We start from the raw sequence: 19,611 nt of genomic DNA, 5'->3' as shown, positions 1-19,611 counted from the left end.
AGAATGGTCCCTTCCTGAATGATTAAAGCACTCAGTAGTAAAGCCACACTATAAAAAGGGAAGAATGGATAATTTCGACAATTTTAGACCTATTTCTATGCCACTGGTGTTTCCTAAAATTATTGAAAAGGCTGTGTATGTAAGGATAATTTATCATTTATTTCACATCATTTTCTTTCAAATTCACAGTTTTAGAAGTGGTTTAACAACTGAAAGTGCTATATTCTCTTTTCTCTCTGAGGTACTGGATGGATTAAACAAAAGGTTTCAAATGCTAGGTATGTTTTTTGATTTAATAAGGCGTTTGATTGTGTTTATCGCAAAATATTGCTCCAGAAGTTTGACCATTATGGAATACGGGGAGTAGCTCACAATTGGTTCACCTTTTACTTCAACAACAAACAGCAAAAAGTCATTATCCACAGTGTTGAGAATGGCTATGGTGTGGGGTCTGGGTGGGGCACGGTCAAATGGGGAGTGCCCCAGAGCTCAGAGCTGAGGCCACTGCTATTCCTTATTTATATAAACGATATGCCCTCTAGTATTACAGGCAATTCTAATATACTTCTGTTTGCTGATGACACTAGCTTTGTAGTAAAGGATGTAATCTGAAATGTTGGCACTGTTTCAAATAGTGTAGTTCATGACCTAAGTTCATAGTTTGTAAACAGTAAAGCTAATGCTAAATCATAGTAAGACTCAGTTTCTACAGTTTATAACACACAGTTCAACAAAACCTGACATTTTAATTTCACAGAATGGGCATATGGTTAGTGAAACTGAACAGTTCAAATTTCTAGGTGTTCAGATAGAGAGTAAAATATGTGGAAAGCCAACATTTAGGATCTTGTTTAAAGACTAAACGCTGCCATTTTTACTACTCAAACGGTACCTGAAGTAAGTGATAGTTCGACACAAAAAGTAGTCTACTCTGCTTATTTTCATTTGCTTATGACGTATGGTATTCCCATTCTCAAAGAATATTTTTGGCTCAGAAACGGGCGATTTGAGCAGTAAGTGGTGTAAGCTAGCGAAACTCTTATGCAGCCCTGTACATTAGTCTGGGTATTCTGAAATTGCCCCCCCCCCCCCTCTCTCTCTCTCTCTCTCTCTCTCTCTCTCTCTCTCTCTCTATAACAACTTATTCCCAAGAATTAGCAGGTTTCATTATGTTAATACTAGGCAGGTATCCAAACTGCATTTGGATTGCACTTCCTTGACTCTTGTGCAGAAAGGTGTGCAGTATACTACGCAACGATTTTCAATAAGCTACCACAAGAATTCGAAGATCTTAGCAGTAATCCATGTGCTTTTAAATCAAAACTGAAGAGTTTCCTCTTGGGTCGCTCCTATTCTGTCAAGGAGTTCCTTGAAAAATTAGGCTGATTCCTGTCTTATATTGTTGATTGTGTTTACATAAACTTATGGCTTGTCTTTCTTGGGTTTATGAACATTTTATTTTATCTGTTATTACTTTTATGTTGTGATTTCATGCACTGAAATGTTCCATTACCTTGGAGATTTGCTCTTCACTTTGGTTCTACAAAACTAAATGTGTAAAATAAAAAGAAATAAAAAATGTTAATTTCACACTCAGTCAGTAACAGGGATACATGTGTAAAATAGGACATACTGCAAGATATCAGCAGAGACTGGTTTACGTAAGAAATTAAGTAATTGTCAATCACATCAAACAATAAACCTGTAAGTTGTGTCAGAGAGAGTCATACATTTCTGGATTAGTTTTCTTTCTGGTCCAGGGTGATATCTGAGTGACAAGCTCCTAGTTCGTAACAGATTCTTGGGGGTGGTGGGAAGATTAGGGGTGTGCGAGAATATGGCATGGGAAATATGCCTGAGGAGTGAACTTAGATGGTCTGTGAAGGACTTCATGAGACCTTCAGCATATTGGGCAAGGGGTTCTTGCCACTGCAGATACATCATCCAAGGGAGGTCAGGTTGTACGGTGGGATTTTTTGTGTGGAAGGAGTTGCAGCCGTCAATGCAACTATTGTTGGTGGTTAGTGGGTTTAATGTGGATAGAGGTGTACATGGAGTCATCAGAAAGGTGGAAGTTAACATCCAGGAAGGTGGCACACTGGGTTGAGGAGGATCAGGTGAAACTGATGGGTGAGAAGGTGTTGAGGCTGTGAAATAATGAGGAATAGGATGATTTGGCCCTGAGTCCTGATCATGAAGAGAACATCAATGAACCTGAACCAGACTTGAGGTTGGTAACTGCCTTTTGATGAGTATTTTGCAATATTACAACTCGCTGAAACAGGCACATTACTATCACCATTCCAAACATATCTCCACCCACTGTACCAAGTAAAATGAAGCACTGCATTCAAGTTCTAGATGTTCAGAGCCTACTTTTATGTTGTTATAATTTTAAATTTCCCATCATTTACACTTAATGAAACAACATTAATGGTGAGAAGCAAAATGTGCAACTGATACATAATTACACAGGCATGGCATTGGTTTTCAGTCAGTATTTACCGTATTTATCTGCTAATATGATGACCTTGAATATAAGACAACCTCTTTTTTTTTTAAGATGCTTCTTCAGAAAAATTTATTTTTAACGTCTCTTAAGTAACCAAAATTACAAACTTTTCTTGACATAAGGTATCTGCTCAAAAAATTGACACTACATCTACTCTAAAACTTACACCATGCGTTGACTTTCAACAGTTTGATAATACATGGAGAAATAAAATTTTTAAAAAGAAATCATTTCAATTAATTTCTATCTTCATTGCCCTTTTTGAAACTTCCTGGCAGATTAAAACTGTGTGCCGAGCCGAGACTCGAACTCGGGACCTTTGCCTTTCGCGGGCAAGTGCTCTACCAACTGAGCTACCCAAGCACGACTCACGCCCCGCCCTCACAGCTTTACTTCTGCCAGTACCTCGTCTCCTACCTTCCAAACTTCACAGAAGCTCTCCTGCGAACCTTGCAGAACTAGCACTCCCGAAAGGACAGCTTCTGTAAAGTTTGGAAGATAGGAGACGAGGTACTGGCAGAAGTAAAGCTGTAAGGACAGGGCGTGAGTCATGCTTGGTTAGCTCAGTTGGTAGAGCATTTACCCGCGAAAGGCAAAGATCCCAAGTTCGAGGCTCGGTCTGGCACACAGTTTTAATCTGCCAGGAAGTTTCATATCAGCACACACTCCGCTGCAGAGTGAAAATGTCATTCTATTGCCTTTTTTGTTTACTTAGCCTGTCATTGTGGTACCACTGTTTCCAATAATAATAATAATAATAATAATAATAATAATAACAATAACAATAAATTGAGGCACTACAACACTGTCGTACTTCTGGAGGCATTGTATGCATCTGAAACAACACAAATAGGTGGGCAAACTAAAATCAAAGAAATACAGAAACAAGAAAGGAAAACTGTCAAGAAAATTTTTGGCCCGATACAAGAGCAAGGAATCTGACAGAAGAGACCAACATCACAATTATATAAATACAAAGACAAGATTATGGATACAATAAGGAAAAGAAGAATGCAGTTCTACGGACATATTCACAGGATGAATGAAAACAGAAATTCAAAGTGAATTCTGAAAGTCATCAAGTCAGGCAGGGGAAAAACAAAATGGATAAAAGAAGTTGAAGAGGACCTCAGACAAGCACACATAACAGTAAACTATGCAGAAAATGTAACTGAATTCAGGAACATCATCAAAAAACATAAATTTGACACCACAACACAGAACAGACAAGGATGCAAATGGACAACAGAGCGAAAGAAACAACGCAGTGAACACATGAAGAAAATTTGGGCTCAGAAAAAACAAACAATCACCATAAAGGAATTCAAGTTCAAATGCTCTCTTTAAATGGGAATAATCGAAAATAATAATAATAATCCCTACAAGACAGTTGTGAGACTTATGCCTTCGTTGTCACAAATATTTGGCTGTTTCTTCTGAATATGTTGCTATTTCTTTTTTTCTTGTAATACATCCTTTATTTCCTATTCTGTCACACCCTCCAATCCACTCTCCTATGTTATCATCATTGAGCAATGCACAAACTCACCATCTCCACTGCCCAGGTATCACAGTCTTACTCTGCGCAACTGCTGCCTCTCCTTCCCACATTCGTAACTCATACACCTGATGTGTTCCTTGGAGCTGTCAGCCGCCCTTCTCCAACTCTCTCTAACGATCCTCATATTTTCTCACCTAATCAACACCACTCCACACGTGGGCAACAATGCCTGTCCGCATCAAGCAGCTCTTGTGGGAAATTTTTGTCACATATGACGACACCCACCACAGAGTAGGCAGAGACGACTCTGAATCTTCCCTCACTTAAACATGTCACAGATGTGCTGCAGACACACATTAAATCCAACAACCACCACAAAAGACTTCCTCAAAATACCATCAACTATCGTCAACAGGAAGAATTTTCACAACTGCTCTTGAACCACCTCATACAGAACACATCATTGCCAAGTATGCAACAGATAAATATAAACAAATCAACCAATAAAACATCAATTTCATTGTTGTGATTTTTTAGATTTTGCCACTTTGTCATAAATTTGCACCTTTCATTTGTTAACTATTCCAATTACAGTAAAAATCCATATTGACAAACCAGCTTTAAAGAAATAATCACTTTTATTAGTCTATCTCAGAGAAACTGCCACAAGAAAGATATTACCAAGATATTAGTGGATTCCACTTTCATAAACAGTTTTGTTTTGAAGAATATGAAAATCTGCAAATCATTTCAAGTTTGATTAAAATCTCAATATGTGAGTTTGGTGCTGCTCCTTACATTGTCTAACAGATTACACTGATTTGCATATACAGCAGGCAGCAATAATTCACAACTGAGCCTTTCAGTTGACAGATTACAGTTTCTTGGTCAATAATTTCAATCTACACTACAGGAAATTCACTAACAAAACATTCTCAAATAATATCAACACATGAAACAGCAGCATTTTCATGATCATGAGGATGGAACGACTCGTGCTTCTAGTCAAGTGACTCACTTGAGCTTGATATGAAAGCTAATGTATGTGCTGGTCAGCAAGATTTTTATACAGTGAGTGCATCATAAAACCTAATAAACAGGGGTGGACGTTTCAATTTAAATAATGCTCGAGCCTGGCACTCAAATTATTAAAATACATAGTAAACTACTGCAATAATAATTTGACACAGTGCTGAAAGATCTAACTGGAAACAAGGCTTTGGGAGTAGACATTCAATCAGAACTACTGATACCCTTGGCAGCGCCAGCCACGACAAAATTATTCCATCTGGTGCGCAAGACACATGAGACAAGCGACATACCCTGAAACTTCAAGAAGAATGTAATAGCTGCAATTTAATAATAATAATAAAAAAAAGCAGGTGCTGACAGGTGTGAAAATTACCAAACTATCAAATTAATAAGTCAGGGTTGCAAAATACAAACACAAATTCTTTACAGAAGAATGGGAAAACTGGTAGAAGCTGACCTCGGGGAAGACCAGTTTGGATTTCAGCGAAATTTATGAACACACAAAGCAATATTGACCCTACGACTTATTTTCGAAAATAGGTTATGGAAAGGCAACCCTATGTTTCTAGCATTTGTAGACTTACAGAAAGCTTTTGATTATGTTGAATGGAATACTCTTTGAAATTCTGAAGATAGCAGGGGGTAAAATACAGGAAGTGAAAGGCTATTTACAACTTGTACAGAAACCAGATGGCAGTTACAAGAGCTGAGGGGGGCATAAAAATGAAACAGTGGTTGAGAAGGGAGTGAGACATGGTTGTAGACTATCCCTGATGTTTTATATTCTGAACATTGAGCAAGCAGTAAAGGAAACCAAAGAAACATTTGGAGTAGGAGTTCAGGGAGATGAAATAAAAACTTTGAGGTTTGCCCATAACATTGTAATTCTTTCACAAATAGACAAAGGACTTGGAGGAGCAAGTAAACAGAATGGACAATGTCTTGAAAGCAGGATATAAGATGAACATCATCATAAGCAATACAAGGATAATGGAATTTAGTTGAATTAAATCAGACGATGCTGAGAGAATTGGATAAGGAAATGAGACACTTAAAGCAGTAGATGAGTTTTGCTATTTGAGTAGCAAAATAAGTGATGATGCCTGAAGTAGAGAGGATATAAAATGTAGACTAGCACTGGAAAGAAAAGTGTTTCCAAGGACAAGAAATTGCTAACATCAAATATAGATTTAAGTGCTAGAAGTCGTTTTTGAAGGTATTTGTCTGTAGTGTAGCCAAATATGGAAGTGAAACATGGATGACAAACAGTTTAGACAAGAAGCTTTTGGAATGTGGTGCTACAGTAGAATGCTGAATATTAGATGGGTTGATCATGTAACCAGAGAGGAGGTACTGACCAGAACTGATGGGAAAAGAAATTCGTGCCACAACCTGACTCGAAGAAGGGATCAATTGATAGGACAAATTCTGAGACATCAAGGGATCACGAATTTAGTATTGGAGGGAAATGTGAAGCATAAAATCGTAGAGGGAGGCTAGAAGATGCATGCAGTAAGAAGATTCAGAATGATGTAAGTTACAAAGCACTCTGAGTATCAGTGTGTATACTCTGAAAAACAAAAGAGCATCGAAGGGCACAGTGGAGGTTGGGACTCAAAACTCGGCTACAAACAGTGTCACGAGACCAACAGCAGCTCACAGTCTGGTTAGAATCCAGGCAGAAAGTACACTTAATCGCAAAACTTGTAGTACCTGAAGATGAAGGCTGGGTTGGTCATAGAAATATTATGCAGAAATGGACACAACTCCGCTGAATACTTGGAAGCTCACTATTAATCAATCACGCCATGAAAACCTGAGAGATTACAGCAGCTTGCTCTAGATGTAGAAAAACTAAGTTAAAGCAGATGGGTAGGAAAAACAAATTCTGTACTGTTCAAATACAGTACTAGTGGTGTGCTGCTTCACACAGTCATGTCAATTAAATATCCAGGCTTAACATCACAAAATGATATGAAATAGAATGAGCATGTATAGTCGTTAATATGGAAAGGAAATGCTCAACGTGTATGTTACTAGATTTTTTACTGGTAAGTTCAATCAACATGCGAGTATTAAGGAGATGTTTTGTGAAGTCAAGTGGGATCCTCTAGTGGAAAGACATCTTTTTCATCAAACAATACTGAGAAAATTTAGAGAAACTTCATTTGTGGACGACAGTACAACAAATCGACTGCCACCAACATAATTTTTGCAGAAGCACCATGAAGGCAAGATGTAGTTTTCCCCTTGCTTTATTTGCGAGTAGAACAGGAAAGGAAATAGCTAATAGTGGTACAAGGTATCCTCCACCTCTCTCCATACAGTGGCCTGCATATATATAAAACAGTGATGTATTTCCTACGTGGAATGTTTCCCTATATATATATATATATATATATATATATATATATATATATAAAAAAACAGTAGATTGCTACACAAAACAGTAGATTGCTACACACCATATAGTGGAGACACACACACACACACACACACACACACACACACAGTCTTTGGCTGCCTGGGCCAGACTACAAGCAACTGCGCATGTTGGGAGAAGCAGTCTGGGTGGTGGAGGTAAGGAGGAGGCTGGGGAGGTGAGGCGGGGAGAGCCATAAGTAATCCTGAGCTAATAGAGAGCGTCATGACGGATACGGGATTAGTGAATACAAGGTCATTGTAGCGAGGCTCAAAGCCATATCAACCAAAACCACTAAAAACAAACAAAAATGTATCTATTTAAAACAGCAGAAAAAATTTGCTTGATGCCTTCCTAAGAGTGTCTCCACTCCTTCCAAGCTAATTACATAAGTGTAGACCAGATATGGCTCAAATCCAAAGATACAGTATTGACAGCATTAGATAGATTCATACCACGTAAGTTAAGAGACGGGACTGATCCACCGTAGTACACAAAACATGTCGGAACACTGTTGCAGAAGCAACAAAAAATGCATGCCAAATTCAGAAGAATACAAAATCCCCAAGACTGGCTAAGTTTCACGGAAGCTCGAAATTTAGTGCGGATGTCATGAGAGATGCTTTTAATAGTTTCCACAATGAAATATTGGCTCAAAATAAGGTAGAAAACCCAAATAGATTCTGGTCGTATGTAAAGTACACCAGTGGCAAGTCAATACCGTCACTGTGCAATAGCAATGGAAATGTTACCGATGATGGTGCCACTAAAGCGGAGTTACTAAATACAGATTTTCGTAACTCCTTCACAAAAGAAGACGAAGTAAATATTCCAGAATTCGAAACCAGAATAGCTGTTAGCATGAGTGACAAAAGTAGATATCTTAGGTGTTGCGAAACAACTCAAATCACTCAAGAAAGGCAAGTCTTCCAGTCCTCACGGTATACCAATCAGGTTCCTTTCAGAGTATGCAGACACAATAGCGCCTTTCTTAGCAATCATATACAACTGCTCACTTGATGAAAAGTCTATTCCTAAAAACTGGAAAGTAGCACAGGTCACACCAATACTCAAGAAAGGAAATAGGAGTAACCCATTGAATTACAGGCCCATATCACTGACCTCAATTTGCAGTAGGATTTTGGAGCATATGTTGTACTCAAACACTATGAATCACCTTGAAGGATGTGACTTATTGATACATAACCAATACGGATTCAGAAAATATCGTTCTTCTGCAACACAGCTAGCTCTTTATTCCCATGAAGTAATGAGTGCTGTCGACAAGGGACCTCAGATCGATTCCACATTCCTAGATTTCCAGAAGGCTTTTGATACCATTCCTCACAAGTGACTATTATTCAAATTGCGTGCATATGGAGTATTGTCTCTGTGTCGGGATTCGTGATTTCCTCTCAGAGAGGTCACAGTTCGTAGTGACAGACAGTAAATCATCGAGTAGAACAGAAGTGATATCTGGCATTCCGCAAGGTAGTGTCTAGGCCCTCTGCTGTTCCTGATTGACATAAATGATCTAGGTGATAATCTGAGCAACCCCCCTTAGATTGTTCGCAGATGACGCTGTAATTTACTTTCTAGTAAAATCATGAGACGATCAATTCCAATTACAAAATTATCCAGAGAGAATTTCTATATGGTGCGAAAAGTGGCAATTGGCACTAAACAAAGAAAAGTGTGACGTCATCCACATGGGTACTAAAAGAAATCCAATAAATTTTGGGTATGCGATAAATTGCAAAAATCTAAGGGCTGTCAATTTGACAAATACCTAGGAATTACAATTACGAGCTACTTAAATTGGAAAGACCACATACATAATATTGTGGGGAAGGTGAAACTAAGATGGCATTTTGTTGACAGAACACTTAGAAGATGCAACAAACGCACTAAAGAGACAGCATACATTACACTTGTCCGTCCACTGCTGGAATATTGCTGTGTGGTATGGGATCCTTACCAGATAGAATTGACAGAGGACATCGAAAAAGTGCAAAGAAGGGCAGCTCGTTTCGTGTTATCGTGCAATAGGGGTGAGAGTGTAACTGATATGATACGCGATGTGGGGTGGCAGTCACTGAAACAAAGGCAGTTTTTCTTTGTTGTGGTGCGTGGTACCCTCCGCCACGCACCGTATGGTGGATTGCGGAGTATGTATGTAGATGCAGATGTATCTATTTACGAAATTTCAATCACCAACTTTCTCTACTGAATGCAAAAATATTTTGTCGACACCCACCTACATAGGGAGAAATGATCGTCATAATAAAATAAGAGAAATCAGAGCTCGAATGGAAAGATTTAGGTGTTCCTTTTTCCCTGCGCACCATTCGAGATCGGAATGGTAGAGAAGTAGTATGAAAATGGTTCGATGAACCCTCCGCCAGGCACTTAAGTGTGAATTGCAGAGTAACCATGTAGACGTAGATGTAGATGTAGCATGGTACTGGTGAGGTACGGTAAGCGCTGTTTGTGGGTGCATAAAGGGAGGAGATAGAGAGAGGGGAGGGCAGCTAGGTGTAGTCCAGAGATTAGACAGAGGCAGGAGGGGGCATAGAGTGGCTGGTTGGTTGATTGATTGATTGGTGTTGAAGGGACCAAACAGCAAGGTCATCAGTCCCTTGTTTCAAATGTGGTCCATTCAGATAGTTTGACAGCTCAGAAAAGTCAGAACGATAAAAGGCAAAAGGCTAAAAAACTTAAAAGTGCAGTCGTGTCATCAATGGCAAAAACAAAATGAGGTAAATCAGCAAGAGAGCTACCCCAGGGCTTATGCCAGAGGCAGGAAATATCCCACCTCTGAAGCAGTAGAGGCAAGACCACCTGCAACTTAAAAGTGTTCAACCGCTAGAATGTAGAAGTGTGTATGGGAAAAGGATACTAACCAATTCTAAAAAGTGATGGAAACAGAGTAAAAGGGGAAGAAAAAGAGGATCTTCGCCAGAGAGGGGAGTCGGGAATCTCCAAACACAGCTTACAGTGGGAGATACCCCAACACTCACCGCCCTGCCCCAACACCAGAGTGAGATTAAAAACCTTAAAACTGAGAATAAAAACCACTTTCCCAGAAGAAACTGAGAACCAGCTCGACAATACGGGAATCGTCAGCCAACATTAAAGGTAAAGTGTGGGGAAGTCTGTACTTAGTACGCAGAACGAAAAGAAGGGAGCATTCCACCAAAATGTGGGCTACTAACTGGAAGGCTCCACAACCACAAAGTGGGGGTGGCTCATTACGCAAAAGAAAACCATGGGTCAGCCTGGTATGGCTGATGCAGAGACGACACAGTGTGGTCGAGTCCTTTCGGGAGAGGCGAAAGGAAGAACGCCACGGGCCCGGTGTCACCTGAATCGCACGAAGTTTATTGGACAGGGAAGTAGCCTCCCAAGAGTTGGCCCATGATTGTGCGAAGTGGGATTTGATATGAAGCCGTAAATCCGCTGCAGGAGGGGTTACAGAAAACGGGGGGGGTAAGTGACTGTTCCCCCAGCCCACGATCAGCAAGCTCATTACCTGGGATACCCACATGGCCAGGGACCCAAAGGAAGTCAACGGAACAAGAAGCACGGTGAAGAACAGCAAGATGGTCACGGATGGCCGAGACCAAGGGATGACGTGAAAAACACCTGTCAATAGCCAGATGGCCACTCATTGAGTATGTACGTAACAAAACATGCTTGTGTTGGGACTGTTGAAACAAAACACGCTTGTGTTGGGACTGTTGAATAAAGGTAAGGGCCTGGGAAATTGCCATCAATTCTGCAGTAAACACCCCACATGCAGCAGATGATTTTCCAATCCAACAGAGGACGTGAAGGCATAACGGGGGGGGGGGGGGGGGGGGGGGGGGGAGAGGCTGGGAGTGGTTTCTGAGAAGAAACAGATGGAAGTAAAAAGACTGGGGGTGGGCTAGAGGAATAGAAGGCTGTGGAGCTGGAACAGGCAAGGTGATACGTAGGTGAAGGACAATGATTAATGAAGGTTGAGGCCAAGAGGGTAATAGGAACATAGGATATATTGCAGGGCGAGTTCCCACCTGTACAATTCGAAAAAGCTCATGTTGGTAGGAAGGATTCAGATGGCACTGGTTGTGAAGCAGTCATAAAAATGAAGAATGCTGTGTTGGGCAGCATGCTTAGCGTGCACAGCAACTGGATGCATCTGCTGCAAACACACTTCTTGGGTTTGCTGCTGGACCGTATTGTGTAAATCCCACAATGTTTCATTGATGCAATGGCTTGACATCTTCATGTGATGGTAGTTGCTGCTGTCTCTTTTGCAAGACACGACTGATGGTAATCACATGGTGGCGTCTAAGTTTCCCAGGCCAGGAGCAAGCAATAGGCATATGCAGGAAGATGCTCGTAGTGGGAGGACAGTGGTGCTCCTAGTGGGCCCTGCTGGGAGCTGCAGACAATCCTTCCGTGCATAGGCTGTGACCGATAACTATACTGCCAGATGCTCCTGTGGTTAAAAGCTTAATTAAATCACAGCAGTGTGTTGTGTCAAGTTTTGTCTTCCCTGTTTTCATTTAATGGCAGACAGTGCTGGTTCCAGGCGGTGTTTAATTGAAAACCTGCATCCCTGTTGATACGATTGTCCAGATATGTATGGTATCCTTAACAACACAGGCTGAGAAAAATGACACTGGGGATAAAACTGCAGTCTTTTCGTGAAACATGCGATGCCCCATGTCCAGGTAATACTCAGCTACCACTGATTTATCAGGTTGCTCCAGGCGTGTATGACAGTGGTGTTCAATGCAATGTTGTTGCATGGTTTGGCATGTCTCCCCAATATACGATTTTCCACACTGGCATGGTATCTCATATGCATCAAGTTTCCTAAGGCCAAGGTTGTCTTTGACCCAGCACAATAAATTCTTCAATTTTTCTGGTGGCTGAAAAACACACTTGATGTCATGCCTATTGAGGATTCTCCCTCTTCTTAAAGACAGGCCACCAAAACAGGGCGAGAACACTTTTGCAATGGGTGCTTCCACACATCTTCATTTACATTCCAGCTTTAAATTTGCTTGAAACAGAATGCATGGTGCATCCGTCTATTGTAAGAGCCATACTGTTGGAATACTGTTCTTAGGTGTTGTAGCTCACCAGGTAGACTGTTGGCATCTGAGACCACACGTGCTCTATGCACCAAAGAGAGTAAGACATTACTGCATTGTGCAGGGTGATGAACACTTGTGGCCTGCAAATATAACTCCATGTGAGCTGGTTTGCGATGGACACTATGTCCCAGTGTAACATTGGCTTTTCTTCTGACCATGACATCCAGGAATGGTAAAATGCCATCCATTGTGAACTGTATATTCAGATGCGAGCCAGCTCAGATGCTAGGGAAACACAGGCAAAGTCTCTATTCCGTGGGGCCTCACGACGCAACACACTGCTGAAAATTAATTCAGCTTTTAGCAGCAGGAGCGTCCGGCAGCACAATCATTACCTGCAGTGCACACACACTCTGTTAGACCAACACCTTCAGCCTATGAACTGCAACCTGCCCTCCTGTATAAAAGATACCAACCATTTCCACCACCAACTCTCCATAGTTACTGTCCCTTAACCACATGGTGCCCTGCTTGTCAGTACTGATGCCAAATCCATTAACACTAACATCCCTAAGGCACATGGTCTAGTCACTTTTGAACACTGCCTTTCCCAATGCCCTACGTATTCCAAATCAACAAACTCGTTCCTCGTCATAATGACCAACTACGTCCTAACTTACAATTCCTTCTCCTTTGAAGGCATTAGGTACAAACAAACCCAGGGTACGGCAATAGGCACCCGCATGGCACCATCCTAAGCCAACTTTTTATGGGCCATCTAGAGGAGTCCCTTCCTAACCACGCAGAATACCAAACCCCCACCTGGTACGGATTTACTGATGACATCATCATGATCTGGACTGACAGTGAGGATGCCCTATCCACATTCCCCCAGAACCTCAACACCTTCTCCTCCATTCACTTCACATTGTTCTCCTCGACGTAACAAGCCACCTTCCTCAATGTTGACTTAGATCAGTACCTCTGTCCAATCAAACCTACCAACCACCAGTAACACCGCCACTTTGACAGTGGCACCCATACCAAGAAGTCCCTTCAATACAGCCTAGCCACAAATGGCCGTTGCATCTGCAGGGACAAGCAGTCCCTCTTGAAATACACTGAGGCATTCACGGACTGTAGTTACCCTCCCAACCTTGTACAAAAAACAGATCTCCCACGCCAGATCCCTCCCGTCATCCACCACCTCCCAAAGCCCCACCACCTGGCCGCAGGGGATCATTCCCCTTGTGACTCAGTACCACCCAGGACTGGAGAAATTAAATCACATTCTTCACCAGGGATTCAACTACCTCTTGTCGTGCCCTTGAAGGGGGAATGTCTAACTCACTATCCTCCCCACTCTTCCCACAATAGTATTCCCCCCCATCCACCAAACTTACACAATATCCTTGATCATCTGCACAGAAGTCCTGCTCCTAACCCTTTGGTGCTCCTAACCCTTTGCCTCATATCCCTGAAACAGATCTAGAAGCAAGACACGTCCCGTACATCCTCCCACCACCGGCTTCTCCAGCCCGGATACAGACATCACCTATCTGATCAAAGGCAGGGCTACCTGTGAAACCAGTCATGTGATCTACAAGCTAAGCTGCAACCACTGTGCTTCGTTCTATGTGGGTATGACAACCAACAAGCTGGCGGTCTGCATGAATGGCCACCGACAAACTGTGGCCAAGGGAAAGCTTGACCACCAAGTTGGTGTGCAAGCTGCCCAATACAATAGTCATTTTAATGACTGCTTCACAGCTGATGCCATCTGGGTCCTTCCTACCAACACCAGCTTTCCTGAATTGAGCAGGTGGGAACTCTACCTGCAATATATCCTATCTTCCTGTAAATCTCCTGGATTCAGTCTTCATTAATCATTGTCCTTCAACCACCTATCACTTTCCCTGTTCCCACTCCACAGCCTTCTACTCCACAAGCATGCCGACAGTATCTATACTTCTCTCCTTTTCCACTCCCCCCGCTCACTGTCTAATCTTCTGACTGCATATAGCTGCCTCACCCGCTCTCTACCTTTTCTCTGTGTGCTCCCACAAACAGTACTTTCCTGTCCCCCACCCTGCCCCAGCCTTCTCCTTAGCCCCACCACCCAGATTGCTTCTCCTAAGAGAGAGAGAGAGAGAGAGAGAGAGAGAGAGAGAGAGAGAGAGAGAGAGCTGCTGTGGTGGTGGTGTGTGTGTGTGTGTGTGTGTGTGTGTGTGTGTGTGTGTGTGTGTGACCTATTTCAGAAGAAGGCTTTCTGGGCGAAAGCTTACACGTTTAGTAGTCTTTTGTTGTGTCTGATTTAACATCTCCGCTATATGGCGAGTAGCAACCTATCCTTTTCTACATCAACACGGATATTCTGCAAAACACACTTAAGTGCCTGGCATAAGGTTCATTAAACCACCTTCACCATAATTCTCTATTATTCCAACCTTGAACAGCATGTGGAAAAATCGAAAACCTATATATTACCACGCGAGCTCTGATTTCCTTTATTTTATTATTACGAGTGTTTCTCCCTATGTAGGTCAGCGTCAAAAAAATATTTTCGCATTTGGTGTAGAATGTTGGTGACTGAAATTTTGTGAGATTCCGCCGCAACAAAAAAGTGCCTTTGTTTTAATTATGTCCACCCCAAATCCTGTATCATGCCAGAGGCACTATCACTGTTACAGTGACTGTGGTCTAATATGGTGTACCATGCAGCCACAATTACAGTATGCATGGTTTCTTTGTAGAGGGTGGTACTGTTCCTTATACGTCATGCCCTAATTGAGAATTTGCCAACATGTTGTTTACTCACGGAGAGGCAAATAACAGACGGCGGACAGCAACGTTGCATCAGGAGACCCATCCCTGCCGACAACAATGTCTGAGACTATAATAATTTATTTTCATTTCAACCCAATACTTTCGACCTGATGTACAAAATTGCGAGAGCAGTTGATTATTAAATTCTACATTAGTATAGTACAGGCTCAAATTTTATATATGTGTGTGTATGACTTAAGATATTTCAGACTGTAAAGGGTAATATATTATTTCCAAATATTCTTACCTTATCAAAAAAGATGAGCTAGAACAAACCACAATCCTTGAGATTGTTTTTAATGATGACATCAGTAACAGCATCAAAAACAAATTGTATATTATTTGTATCAGTAGCGCAAGTAAAATGTGTATAGATCTCTTTCTGGTCTTTCCTTTTATTCAGATTTTCAAATTTCATCTGAATGTATGCTGCTGCTTCTTCATATGTATTAGAACCTGAAAAAAGATATATATGTTAATAACATTCCTGCCATGGTTTCGCACGAGTAGCAAATAAGTGTCTATGACCAGATGACTTGTCTGGAGTAGTAGTAATTTTGTATGGAGTTGCGATTAAAATTCAGAGAACATTAGGTAAACTAATATCACTTGCATATAACTGCAACAATTTAAGCAGTTCAGGAAAGTTCTCAGGAGGCACAACGTTACCTATTCCATATTTAATTGGCACTTGAAATGACATCTCAAGGCAACAATGGGAGCTGTTAGTTACTGCAAGACCAGTTTCACCCGACTGCAGTGCCAGTTTGGCTCGAGTTATGGCCACTTGCCTGCCACCTAACTGCAGGGCTACTACAGCATGGTTGGTCTGACCACGTTGGAGTGAGCTGCAACCAGTTGTCAGCCACCAGAGTCCAGCACCTGCCTGGCACAAGCTACAATTTCTAAGTCACCTTTTCACACATTTCCCTTCACACCTCAAACATTAACTCTCGACCAAAAAGTCTGTTCTTATCAGCTTAATATCTGATATATCATGCATTGCAGGTCATTAGCAAGTTGGCAGCAGATTGTGCCAACACCCCGGTAGGGGCAGCTCATGCCGGCCTGGCACTGCAGTCGGACAGCTTATACCTGTCTTTTGTGCCCAGAAATCTTCCTCATTAATGTTATTCATAATTGAAAACTGTATCAAAATCCCCACAGTAGTTCCCAAGAGAAGCATTCACATACAGACAGACAAAAATGCAGTGGGGGGGACTTTCATTTATATATGTATAGATTCAAAGTCAAACAATTTTATAACAAATGCTGCAAACACAAATGCAAAATCCAACGAATGACAAAAGGTGCTATTTCACAGCTGCTATCAGGCATTGTGTTGCAACTATGTAGGAAACCATTCATGACTGAATTCCAGTTTCATAATTCCGTGTGAACACTTTGGAGACTGGCCACTTAGAAGAATATCAGGCCTAGGAGACTGGCCATTTATGCCGTTATTTAAAACGTTACTCACACATATGTAACTGATGTATCTTCAAGAGCAATACATACTAAAAAATGACCTAGCTTCATGATTCATTTTTCATATTTATTTTCGTTCTTTGAACGATTACAAATTTTAAAATAATGATGACAAAGTATAATCATCCGCCCAAGAAAACAACGTGAAGTGAGTTTTTGAGCTATTTCTTCCCCTTGAGCTTCCAAAATTTCTTGCTTAATCAACAAACATGACATATTTGTAGCAGAATTACAGCAAGATGGGAAACCTAACAAGTAGATGCACAAAATTTCATCAATGTAATCAAATTGTTTCAGCAATTTGTGACAGCAGCTGTTATGTTCGTTCACATTTCTTTCGAAATAATTTAGAAATTGACAATAGAAGGCACCACCCATCACGGGACAGGTAGTTTTTAGAGTGACAGATGGCTGGCACCATATTGAGAAAATCATGGCCCACCCTATACTCGGGTGTAATCTTTTTAACACAATATTATGACCCAAGCTATGCTCAGGCTTAGTCTCTGAAATATTAATGGTATGTTTTTTTATTTATTTTTTCACTCCAGTACTCAGTTTGCCATTATATTGTACGTATGTGATTAGGACTATCTTTGCACTGTTGGAAGATAATACATCCATTTCTCACTTTACTGTAATGTTTTAGCATTCTGAGATTTCCGTACTCTCAACTATGAACACTTTCATGAGAATTATTTAAATATTCTTCCTTGGAAAGTTTCCTATCACAATATGGGAACCACCTGGATAGTAACAAAATTATAAAAACTTTTTGTGAGGTTCGTAAACTTAAAGACTGTCCAGATTTGGACAGGGTAACTATTTTAAATAGCAAGGCTCCTGATAATGTTTTTAACAATAGCGAACTACTGCCCAAATAGTCACCTAAACATTACAAACAGCTAATACTGTAATATTAACAATGAATAAGGAAGAGTTAAGTTGGGGCTGAACCACACTAATTACTATTCAAGGGGGAGGACAATGGATGCTGTGAAATTATGTGAGCTGTGGGAAATAACCACTGACAAAATTGTAAAAGCCAAATTCCATAGTGCTTCAAATTAGAAAATATGATCACACATAATCATTGACAAAATTAATAGTATATCAACTTTTCTAAACAAAAAATGCAAAACTTATTTATGAAGATGAAAAACAGGGACATCTATACATTTCAAACTGCACTTTTGAACAATTTTATGAGACTGTCTAATTCAAATTTTCATCTGCCAGTAACCAAAGTATTTCATGTTACCTTAAATATGTCCGCCTGATGTCTGAAATTAATGAACTGCTACTTTTGAAAATAATTAACATGTGATTTTGTATGGAAAATCACATCTTATATGAGCAAGTGTTTCTATGATGTATAGTTAATAATGCCTACGATAAACCAAAAACTCACTTCATTCATTTTTACACATCAAACTAAAAATGTGCAACATGTTTGTCACTGATTCTAAAGCAAGGTGTGAAAAAGGTAGTGGGCCTGAATGTAAGAACTCTTATCATTTAACAAAAATATGCCATGATTCTAATATTTTTATCATAAGTGAATAAAAGAAAGAATGGCACCATTTAACATTACTTAAGAAGCTTTATTGTGAACTCACAAAAATCCCAAAAACTGAGAACTAGAAGAAACAAACACTCTTAGCATGTTACAAGCAAAATATATATATAAAAGTTGAAAGAAAGCAGAAATATCAGGTTGGCTGCATCTAGGAAATAATAATGATCATGGACACTCAACAGAAATACAGGTGTGTGGTTAGAAAAATTAAAATTTTGCACAAAATACATTGCTTGCAGGTGTGTGCGCGCGAAGCTAGCCACCCTGCAACACACTAGAATCTCCAACCTAGAACCTGGCAATCAAACGATACACACAATTGTAAAATATGTGTCTTACTCTTTTCATTGTGAGCTAAAATGTATGGATGATCCCCTCTTACTACTGTCCTCTTGTCATAAAAGAGAGCACTTCATTAAAATGTGGTTTACTCAAACACATACAACATAGGCATCACAGGAAATTGGGTCCTCTCACCACAGTTCATTTCTGAAGGTGTCACTTCACCACATTTCTGACTGCAGCATTTATGAAACTGATGAATTTTTAAGGGAGGCAAAGAATATGGTATGACTACACTTTGTGATCAGTTTTTATATGCTTCTATATATGAGTAAGTCTGTAATTGGCTAAATTTACTATGCAATATCAATTTGTACCAGGAGTTTCTCTGTTTTGTATTTGTGTGAAGGTACCATAATTATTTGTGTAATATTTATATTGTGTAATTTTTTCTTGTTTTTGTAATTATTTGTGTAACATTTATATTGTGTAATATTGACTTTTGTAATGCCTCAAATGATCTCTGAGGTCTCTACAACAATAAAAATCAATCAATCAATCAATCAATAATCACCACTTCCACCCATACTCTTATCTCCACATGACATTCTCATGCAACACCGAAGCACTGTGACAATACTTTTCCACAGTGGGCCCCTAAAGGCTCCCTCAGCAGCTACATCAGCTTCCTTATTTCCCAGACTCTAATGTGCCCTGCACAGCAGCAGACTGTTGCTTGTTTCCCTTGCATTTGTAGCACAAGTAATTTTGACATCTTCAAGATCATTTCTTCACTATTGGGTTCATCAGTGTAACTCCTGAACAGGTGCAGGACCTTCATGATTACAAACAGTTATGTCCTGTACCTTGTGAATTTGTGCG

The 19,611-nt window shown here is 40.4% G+C and overlaps 1 protein-coding gene and 1 non-coding gene across 2 annotated transcripts in view; both read right to left on the bottom strand.

Annotated features, from left to right (window-relative positions):
• LOC124555445 (guanine nucleotide-binding protein G(i) subunit alpha) overlaps positions 1 to 19,611 on the bottom strand; it is a 39,019-nt gene that overhangs the window by 2,708 nt on the left and 16,700 nt on the right. The window contains exon 6 of the mRNA XM_047129357.1: positions 15,628 to 15,836. Coding sequence (XP_046985313.1) covers positions 15,646 to 15,836 — 191 coding nt within the window. The 3' untranslated portion in view covers positions 15,628 to 15,645. The remainder of the gene's footprint in view (positions 1 to 15,627; positions 15,837 to 19,611) is intronic.
• On the bottom strand, positions 2,802 to 2,876 carry Trnas-cga. Its single transcript has one exon. It is a non-coding gene; the product is annotated as a tRNA-Ser (tRNA).

This window comes from Schistocerca americana, chromosome X, assembly GCF_021461395.2.
Source record: "Schistocerca americana isolate TAMUIC-IGC-003095 chromosome X, iqSchAmer2.1, whole genome shotgun sequence".
Classification (NCBI taxonomy): domain Eukaryota; kingdom Metazoa; phylum Arthropoda; class Insecta; order Orthoptera; family Acrididae; genus Schistocerca; species Schistocerca americana.
Note: the sequence above shows the minus strand (reverse complement) of the source record. Positions and strands in the feature narration are given on the sequence as shown.